This window comes from Phoca vitulina, unplaced genomic scaffold (assembly GCF_004348235.1).
Source record: "Phoca vitulina isolate PV1807 unplaced genomic scaffold, GSC_HSeal_1.0 scaffold52, whole genome shotgun sequence".
Taxonomy (NCBI): Eukaryota; Metazoa; Chordata; class Mammalia; order Carnivora; family Phocidae; genus Phoca; species Phoca vitulina.
The window spans coordinates 6,223,842-6,233,975 of NW_022589755.1; the positions used below are offsets into that span (position 1 = coordinate 6,223,842).

Below are 10,134 nucleotides of genomic sequence, written 5' to 3' on the forward strand. Positions count from 1 at the left end.
TTACTTTAAAATAAAATCTTTTTTAAAAATAAAAATAAAATCTTTAAAAAATAAAATAAAATAATCCACGTTGGGAGGCCTATTTTATTTATTTTTTTTACTTTTAATTTCCAGTATCTGTTTAGCAATAGAACTATGCAAATTGAAAGAACAGAAAACAGTGTTAAGTGCTCTGTGTTAAGCATCCCACTCTTGGTTTCGGCTCAAGTTGTGATCTCGGTATGAAATCTGCTTAAGATTCTCTCCCTCTCCCTCTGCCCCTCCCGCTCATTCTCTCTCTCAAAGTCAGTCAATCTTAAAAAACTAAAAACAAAACAAAACAAAAAACTTCTTGAATATGTTAAAGAAAGAATTGATGAAAATTTTATCTCTTTATGGATCAAGGCTATTCTTTTTTTTTTTTAAGATTTTATTTTTTTATTTGAGAGAGAGAGAGAGCACGAGGGAGCACAGAAGGAGCGGGAGAAGCAGACTCCTTGCTCAGCAGGGAGCCCGATGAGGGCCTCCAACCCAGGACCCCAAGATCATGACCTGAGCTGAAGGCAGACGCTTAACCGACTGAGCCACCCAGGCGCCCCTATCAAGGCTATACCTAGAACAGAAAGAGAATTTCTGATTTGAAGTGGATAATTACTGCAGCCTTACCATGATGACCTTTCCAAAACGGTTTTAATCCCTGAAGAATTTTATTCTTTTACATGAACGCCACTAAATACCAGCATGGGAACAAATGGAATGATCCTGTACAGTGTTGAAGAAGGGAATAAGAAGTGAGAACAACGCTTCTATTTTGTCAGTAGACACCACTTTTAAAAAGTAATGTTGATCAGGAGATGCAGCATAACCCTGAAGAAGGGCAAAGCGAATTGTGCCGTAAAAGATGGAATTTGGCACACTGAAATTTTGTTTAAAGATTTTTATTTTTAAGTAATCTCTACACCCAACGTGGGGCTCGAATCCACAAACCCAAGTTCAAGAGTCACTCCCTCCACCGACTAACCCAGCCAGGCGCCCCTTGACCCTATATTGGGTCCTGATGCTAAGGTTGAGCGCGTTTCCTCATTAATGGACACAATAGAAAAAAAAAGTAAATGGACATTCAAAGGAAAAAAGGAATAAATTGGATGTGATCACTGCAAAAACTACAGTGAAAATTAGTTAACAAGAAACCCGCGCTGAAATGAAGCGGCTGGGTTCGGCAGGGAGCGCGCTAATGCCCTACCACGCAGAGTCAATTGCAGACCCAACCGGAAGAGACAGACTTGACCTTGCACGGGCTTGACCTTGCACCACGAGGCTACTACTCTACTATCAGGGGGAGGAAGACTGGCTTTTCTTAGTCCCACCCCGCCCCCCCCAACAGCTCAACCAATGAGAAGCCAGAATACTTCCAACTCCCAGTTTACTCCAATGGACTTTTATAACAGCCTTCCCCATTTGCCCTATTTTATAACTTTTATAACAGCCTTCCCCATTTGCCCCTTTTCTCTATAAATGCGTGGTTCTGCTTTGTTCTTCAGACTTGCCTACGGTTTGGAGGCCAACGCTCTTTGTGGTGCACAGTTCTCGTTTATTCACCCAATAGATCCATTTTCGCTGGTAAAGGAGCTGGCGGTTTTTTTTTTTTTTTTTTTTTAAAGATTTTTTATTTATTTATTCATGAGAGACAGAGAGAGAGAGAGAGGCAGAGGGAGAAGCAGGCTCCCAAGGAGCAGGGAGCCCGATGTGGGACTCGATCCCAGGACCCTGGGATCATGACCTGAGCCGAAGGCAGACGCTTAACCATCTGAGCCACCCAGGCGCCCCATGGCGGTTTTTATTTTAAGGTTAACACGATATTGCAATGTTAATGGGACGCAGACCATAACTGCAAGGAATTCTATGAGCCAATTCTACAAAAAGAAGACCCTGTTGAGGAGAACGAGAACGTCCGGGACATATAAAGAAAGAGGTATATAATTTAGATAACCTGTCGTTTCTTTCAGAAAAGCCGTGAATGATTTTCTGTGTGGTGAAAATACACAAGTTGGGTTCCCAGGAAGCGGGCTCAGAGTGTTCCTGAGGAAGCACCCCGGGGGTCAGGGATCCTGGGGGGTGGGGGTGGGGGTGGGGCCTCTGGAGCTAGACCATCCGTGCACAGGCGGGGGCCAGAGCAGACCCTGACACCAGGTGGGCTGCCCTGGGAAGAGGCGTGAGCTCGGGCAAGGTGCTCTCTGCACCTGCACCCTTGTTGGACCCTTCATGTTCATTGCCACCTTGACGCCCCACAACAGCCCGGTGAGTTAGGTTTATTGCGTCCACTTTACAGAGGGGGAGACCGAGAAGTCAAGTGACTTGCTGGGACTCGGGCTTGTAATTGGTGCCGGGCTGAAATTTGAGCCCCGTTCTGCCCATCACCACACCGGTGGGATGCCCACTCACTGGTTGGTAACCCGTTTCCATGGCAAACTATTCTCTCAGGAATTGTCCCCCGATGTCTCCCTTCCTGAGAAGCCCTGGGCTCTCTACCCAGAGGTCGCGGGAGCTCGCTGGAGTCTGGGGTCATCACTTGCAGATCTTGATCTCTGAATACTTGGTGGTGCTGAGGCCCTCGGGGTCCTGAGGCTTCCAGGGCCTCAGCCCGTGGAAGGTGAGGGAGGCGTAATGGAGCTCCTGGTCCTCCTCCAAGGTGGGAGCGGCCACGGCTGGGGGCAGGCAGGGTGGGGGGCTGCCTGACGGATACTCAGGCTGGTAACCCTGAGTGGAAGCGAAGAAGGGGGTCCAATTAGGGTAATGGGAGCTGGCAGATAGCAAAGAGGATCCACAAGCAGACCTGGAAACTGAGCACTTAGTCTTTCATCTATTCATTCTGCAAACGTTGGCTGCGCCCCCATTCATTCATTCATTCATTCAATAAGTATTTGAGACTAATAATGCCTGGCCCTTGGTAATCAATTGCCAGGCTCCTAGATTCCTCACAACAAGCCATTAGGGAGACACGATTATCCCCATTTATCGGTGGAGAAACTGAAGCTGAGTAAATATCCCAAAATCACACGCTGAGTTGTTGGTAGGGCCAAGGTTAACACCCAGGTCTGTCTGGCCCCAGTGTCTGCCACTTTCTGGAACAGCTGACCCGTGCCAGGCCCTGGCTCTTCGGTGGGGAACAAAGCAGACATCATCCATTACCTCCAGCTAGTTCGCACTGGGGGAAGCTGACATTATGGTAGTAGTCAATTATATTACTATCTAATAGCAAATTGTGATAGGACGCTCAGGAATGGGGTGGGTGGTGTGAGAAGGACAGGGATTTGCTCAGAACTGAACTGCCCTCAGGGACCACTCAGCATTTCAGAATCAGAAGTTCGGGCAAACACAATCACAAAATGATACCATGAACCCCTAAAAGCAAAAGATACTGTGCAGTAAATGGCTCATCATGCCCAAAGAAAGGCTTGACCCTTCGCCCCAGCACTGGGAGGGGACCTCTAAGCCAATGGAAGGTCCTGCCTGATGGGAATGTCTCTGTTCACCTGGGGCCTTGGGCCACACAGTATCAGCTTGACCTCTAGAGGGGCTGGAGACCGCGTAACAAAGGTCAGACGTACAGGTACTCCATACCCACGTGACCGACCCCCAATAGAAAGCCAGGAGACAGGCTGGGGTGAGCTTCTCTGGTGGCAATACCACCGCCCCCCGCCTCTTATCACACACCGGTGCTGGGAAGAATCAGCGCTGTCTATGGGACTCCGCTGGGGGAGAGACCTGGAAGGTTCGTGCAGGTGCCTCTCCCCTTGGCTGCTGTAACCTGTGTCCTTTCCCTGTAGTAAACTAACCACGAGCAGAACAGATCCCAGTGAGTTCTGTGAGTCCTTCCGGTGAGCTATTGAACCTGAGAGTGTCTTGGGGGGCCCCTGAACTTTGTCATTTTGGGGCGATCCCTCTAGCATCCTGTGTCGGGGAGGAGAGAGAGGAAGGAGGGGAAAATGGGTCTGGGGTCCAGGGAGGGATGAGGAGGCGGGGGTAGGGAGGGTCCAGGTGAACACAGGAAGATGGACAGACGTGAGTGGTCCTGAGCCCTGCAAGACGTCAGAGAGCAGAGGGGAGAGTGACTCCCAGGTCGCTGGCCTGGGTGACTGAGTCCACGGGGACCTGGGAACAAAAGTCTGTCTGGGGCATGACGACCATCTAAGTCATCTAGAGGGGTGTGGCCGTGGCCATCCCGGGGTGGTGGCCAGATGGCATCCTGACGGACAGAGGACTCATCACTCACCCGGGAGAGGGGACCCAGCGTGCAGGCGACATCCTTCCCACGAGCTGCCGGCTCCAGCGCCTGCTTCCTGCACATCTTCACCCTGACGGGGAGGCCAGGACCCGTCAGCCGCCCAGCGGACTCACTACCGTCCCCCGCTTAAGAGGCTGACAGGAGGGGACGTACAGAGCCTGTCAACTCGTGAGAATGGGCATCGCTGGGATCCCCAATTCTCAGGGCCTGGGCACCACCCAGGCTCCTCCGGCTGGGGCTGCCCGGGACCCCAGGACTCGGACCCCTTCTGCCCCCCACACACACCCTTTCTCCCAGGGGCAACACTCACATGAAAAAGATGAGGCAGGGACAGAGGCTGAGCAGGCCGGCGACACCAGCACCCCCGACGGCCCCCAGAACGAATCCTCCCCCAAGCTCAGGCTTCCCTGCGGGTGAGTGGGGTTTCGGGTGAGTTCCCTCCGAGCCCCAGGACCCTGGTGCCCCCTCTTCCCAAGGAACTCGGGCTCTCAGTTCTTCAGCCCCCAACCAGCAGAAAACCAGGATTCTGCCCCCACACCCTTCCTCTCTCACCCCTTCCCCTGCAGGCCCGGGAGAGGGGACCCACCCCCAGACCGTCTTTTCTAGGACCCAGACTCCCTTCCCCTACGCCTTGGCCCCCGACAGCCCCCAGACCTGGCAGCAGCAGGACCGTGGCGCTCTGTTCCCCGTGGGCATTCCGGGCCTCGCAGCTGAGTCTGAGGCCGGAGCCCAGCGGCCCGCTGAGGCTCAGGGAGCTGTTGGCCCAGGGCCCCTCAGAGCTGGAGGTGATGGTCCAGGAGGCGTTGCTGTGGTTCCCTTCCAGCAGCCCCTCCCCCAGCCGCCAGCGCAGGGTGGGGGCCGGCTGGGCTCGGGAGGAACAGCTGCAGTGCAGCCCCTCGCCCTCCCAGGAGCAGGAGGGGCTGAGCAGCCGCGGGGGGTCTGCGGGAGGGAGGAGAAGGGTCAGCGGTGTCTCTCCTGCCCAGGCCCCGGGCAGCCTGCCCCCAGGGGTCCCCACACTCACAGACCACAGAGAGATGCAGGGAGACTTGCTGGGAGCCCAGCGGGTTCTGAGCTTGGCAGGTGAATTTGCTTCCGTGGCCCAGCTCCACTCGGGGCAGCTCCAGGACCCCCGGCTCCCAGGGCTGGGAGGGGCCCAGAGTCCGGCTCCCCTGGGCCCAGCTCAGTGTGGCAGGAGGGTTGCTATCAGCAGCACAGACCAGGAGCAGAGATTCCCCTTCAAGGACTGGAAGAGACGAGCCATTCCCCGGGTATTTCAGTTCTGGGGGGCGGGGGGAGAGAGAATGCGCACTCTGAGTCCAGGCCGGAGGCTCTGAAGCCCTGATCCTGTTTCTCTCTCCATTTCCCCTAAGTTGGGAAGGGATCTCCACAAGTAGTCTTGCAAGCAGCTTTATGGTGATAGAACTCACATACCAGACAATTCCATTTACACACCACTTATAGGGAGTCGTGGGGTAACCATCACCACAATCAATTTTAGAACATTTTCATCACCCCCCAAAAACAACCCTGTACCCCCCCAGCTGCCTCCCCCCTTCCTCCCAACCCCCAGCCCCGAGCCCCTGGCAGCCCCTAACCTATTTTATGTCCCTATGGGTCTGTCTATTCTGGACATCGCCTGTAAATAGAATCACGCGCCACGTGGGCTTTTGTGTCTGGCTCTTTTTGCGTCACGTGACATTTCCAAGGTTCTCCCATCTTGTGGCGCCTGCCGGGGCTTCGCTCCTGTTCATGCAGAATCGTGTTTGTCACATGGACAGACTGCGTTGTGTTTATCCATCCGCTGATGGACACTGACTTCTTTGAGGTGAGCATTCTTTTTTTTTTTTAAGATTTTGTTTATTTATTGACAGAGAGAGTGCACACACAAGCAGGGGGAACAGGAGAGGGAGAACGGGAGCCAGATGTGGGGCTCGAACCCAGGACCCTGGGACCATGACCTGAGCCGAAGGCAGACGCTTAACGACTGAGCCACCCAGGCGCCCCGAGGCGAGCGTTCTCAACTACACTTCTCCTTCTCTGTTCTGAAATGCTGAACACCCCTCACTCAAGTATCCAAAAATCAAGTACCAAACCCTTCAAGGCTCTTCAGGACGTGACCTCTACCTCTTCACCTCCTTCCCCCCGCCTTCCCCCTTGTCTCATCCACATTGTGCATTCTGAAATTCACAGGAGGGGCGCCTGGGTGGCTCAGTTGTTAGGCGTCTGCCTTCGGCTCAGGTGGTGATCCCGGGGTCCTGGGATCGAGCCCCGCATCGGGCTCCCTGCTCAGCGGGAAGCCTGCTTCTCCCTCTCCCACTCCCCCTGCTTGTGTTCCCTCTCTCGCTGTGTCTCTCTCTGTCAAATAAATAAGTAAAACCTTTAAAAAATAAATAAATAATAAAATTCACAGAGGAAGAAGGGGAGTTCAGAGCAGAGTCTCCCTTCCATGCTGACTCCCTAGGCAACAAATCCCTCTCCTCAAAAGCAACATTGATTGCCGTTTCTCATGTGGCCTTCCAGAACTATTCTGTGACAGCCTTATCTAGGAGCTTTGAAAATATACACCCCCGAGACCCCACAGTTTTGCTCCTGGGCATAAAATGTACAGTCCCATCCCTCAGAGCGCTGGCACCCTCCAGGAGCTGGTTAAAAATGCAGAACCAGGGGCACCTGGGTGGCTCAGTCGGGTTAAGCATCTGCCTTCGGCTCAGGAGCCCCGCATCAGGCTCCCTGCTCAGCAGGGAGCCTGCTTCTCCCTCTCCCACTCCCCCTGCTTGTGCTCTCCCTCTCACTGTCTGTCAAAAAATAAATAAAATCTTTAAAAAAAAAAAAAAAGAAATGCAGAACCAGAGGCCCCTCGGGCCGCCTGAATCACATCTGCATTGTCATAAGATCGCTGAGAAATCTGTGTGCTCAACAGGACTTGTGAGGTACGGCCTAGGGAAACACTCTTCTGTTCATGAGGGGAATGTTCGAAGTGGCATCATGAGAACTAAAATCCTTGGACAACTCAAGTGCCCATCAAGAGTGGAATGTGAGGGGCGCCTGGGTGGCTCAGTCGGTTAAGCGTCTGCCTTCGGCTCAGGTCATGATCTCAGGGTCCTGGGATCGAGCCCCACATCGGGCTCCTTGCTCGTTGGGGAGCCTGCTTCTCCCTCTCCCTCCGCTGCTCCCCCTGCTTGTGCGCGCTCGCTCTCTCCCTCTCTCTCTGTCAAATAAAAATCTTAAAAGAGTGGAATGTGAAACTAACATGTGATACCTACAGACAAGGAGAGGCAGAAATTACAGCCACAAGCAAGAACATGAGGTGGAGCCACATCAGAATAGGGGGCCGTGACCCCGCAAATCCACTCCTAGGAGTAGATCCGAAAGATCTGGAAGCGGGGAGTCAAGCAGATCCTTGTAGGGAAATGTTCAGAGCGGCCCTGTTGACAGGAGCCCCAAGGTGGAGACAACCCAAATGTCCATCCGAGGACAGACGGATGGATGGATGGATGGTGGTCTCTCCATACAACGGAATAATATTCAGCCTAACAAGGAGTGAACCGCTGACCCGAGCTACAGCGGGGATGAACCTTGATCACGTCATGCTGAGTGGAAGAAGCCAGACATGTATTTCGGAAAATTATAAGAAAATAGAAGATACATGGACGTGTTAATTAACTGGACTGTATGCATCCTTTAGCAGTGTAAACGTATATCGACTCTACATACATGAAATCATGTTATACACTTTAAATATATACAATTTATTCATCAATTATACCTTCATCAAAAATAAAGTAAAATAAAATAGAAAGGATGGTAACACAGCGTCCAGTGTAGTGGCTTTCTCTGAGGCCAGATGGAAGGGGCTGAAATTGGGAAGGAGCATTTAGGGTGTTCCAAAGGTGGAGTTGCTGTTCTATTTTTTTTTTTTAAGTAGGCTCTACGCCGAACGCAGGGCTCAAACTCGACCCTAAGATCAAGAGCCGCATGCACCACAGACCAAGCCAGCCAGGTGCCCCTGTTCTATTTCTTAACCTGGGTGGTGAGTACCAAGTGTTCATTCGATGGTGATTCTTTGTAACTTGCATGCATGTGACAAATAGTCTTTGCATATAATGAATAGTAAGCAAAGATCATCTGTCACTCAGTGAAGGGGGGGCCTCCTGACTCTGCTCTCCCTGTGTGTCACCCTGGCCCTCCCGGCTTGGCTTTGAGCCCCAGGCTCTGCTCTCCGGGGGGATCTGCTCCCAACCAGCCTTAGGGAGGGGGCCTCCCGACCTACCTGTGCAATTTCCTCGAGAGATGCCGATGCTCAGGTTCTGTGGGGCATCTGGGACAGAGAGACACAGTGACGAATGGGGTCGGAGCTGGCCCTTCCCCCGCCACCCACCCCCAGGAGACACAGGAATGGGAATTAACACAGACAAGTCCTGTATCCTCCCTGCAACCCCTCTGAGCCCTCCCGCCCTACCCCACAGGCACCCGAGTCCAGGCCCTACACGCACAGGAGACGTTGAGCATAATGGTGCTTTGGGTGCTCACGCCAACCCTGGGGAAGGTCACCCGACAGGTGAGGTTGGTGCCGTGGTCCTGCGGGCGGGGTGTGAGCAGGATCTCCGAGGAGTTAGAGGCCTCCAAGTCCAGTCCCGGGGCTCTGAGGGCAGCCCCTGTCCAGGAGATGGTGAGGGGCATCGCCCCATCACAGGCCCCTGGCACAGAGCATGTCAGGTGGCTGGGGCAGCCGGACTCCAGGGGCTCCTTGACCCGGATATCCGGGGTCTGTGTCAGCGCTGGAGAGGAGAGAAGGAGAGGCCGGACCCCAGAGGGGACCCCCGTGTGTGCCTCTGAAACAGGTTGGGTTCACCCCAATGTTGAACAGACCATGCTCCATTCTCCCCGTTAAAGATGAGCAGCAGAGGGTCCATTTCTGCCCTTGAGGACATGCCCCCCCCCGTGACTGACTCTTGGGGACCCTCCCTACCTCTCACATGCACAGTGAGCCTGTTACTCTTGTAAGTGTGTGTCGTGAGACCTCTGTCCAGGTGAAAATAATAGTTTCCACTGTGTCCCCTCCGGGCATCCGTGATGCTCAGGGAGCAGTTGCCGGCCCCAGGGTCTCCAGGAAGGTGGAATGGAAATTTGTTTTTCCTCTTTGTTCCTCTGGCTGGGTTGTTCGTGGCCATGAGAACTTGCACTTTGGGATTATTCTTTATCCGGTACCAGGAGCCGTAAGCGGGTGTAGAGTTGCTCCCGCCCACCCCAGGGAAGGAGAAGGAGCAGGGCACGTGGACACACAGACCCTCCTGCACCGTCACTGAGTCCTGTACTCGGAGCTCGAACCCTGGATCCTCCTGCAGGGACCCTGCGGGGACACAGAGGCTCAGCAGCCGCGTCCGCACCAGCGCCGCCCGCCCGGCCCCCTGGGGGACCCCCCGGCCCTCGGCCCGCTCACCGGCCAACAGCACGGACAGCAGTGGCAACAGCATTTCCACGATCCCGGGGGCCTGTCCTCAGACCGTCTGGCTTCTGGACCCGCCTGTCTGTCCCAGAAGGAAACTGCGACAGGAAGCTTCTTGGGGGAAGAAGAGGGTAGTGACCGTCCATGGAAGAGGAACCTCAGAAAGGGAACCACAAAGTCCTGACAAATCCCTTCTTCCCACTTCTGCTTTCACAAATGGAAGAAGCAGAGCAGAAAGGACACGGGGCTTGCCCTACACAGGAAAGGAGCCCGGCCTCGGCCTCAGATGAGGGCGGCCCCACAGCGGGGCTTTCAGGGGGAATAGGGGAGAAAGGGCTCCAGGTGAGGTGCTGGGGGCAGGATTCATTCCCTCATTCATTCATTCACCAGGCAAACATCTACTCCCTACAGGGACTGGGGACAC

At 53.9% G+C, this 10,134-nt stretch overlaps 1 protein-coding gene across 2 annotated transcripts; it reads right to left on the reverse strand.

Moving 5' to 3' along the window:
* Positions 1 to 1,799: 1,799 nt before the first annotated feature.
* On the reverse strand, positions 1,800 to 9,795 carry SIGLEC11 (sialic acid binding Ig like lectin 11). 2 transcript variants are annotated; one of them, XM_032388258.1, is made up of 9 exons: positions 9,705 to 9,795; positions 9,234 to 9,614; positions 8,758 to 9,042; positions 8,535 to 8,582; positions 5,286 to 5,507; positions 4,919 to 5,203; positions 4,575 to 4,671; positions 4,253 to 4,334; positions 1,800 to 2,736 (listed from the first exon to the last, which is right to left on the reverse strand). In XM_032388258.1, exons 1-9 carry the CDS (start codon positions 9,736 to 9,738, stop codon positions 2,545 to 2,547), a joined length of 1,626 nt encoding a protein of 541 aa, XP_032244149.1. In that variant the 5' UTR covers positions 9,739 to 9,795; the 3' UTR covers positions 1,800 to 2,544. The 2 variants fall into 2 exon arrangements, with proteins under 2 accessions (XP_032244149.1, XP_032244148.1); XM_032388257.1 differs by having other exon boundaries at positions 5,286 to 5,543.
* Between the last annotated feature and the right edge of the window lie 339 nt (positions 9,796 to 10,134).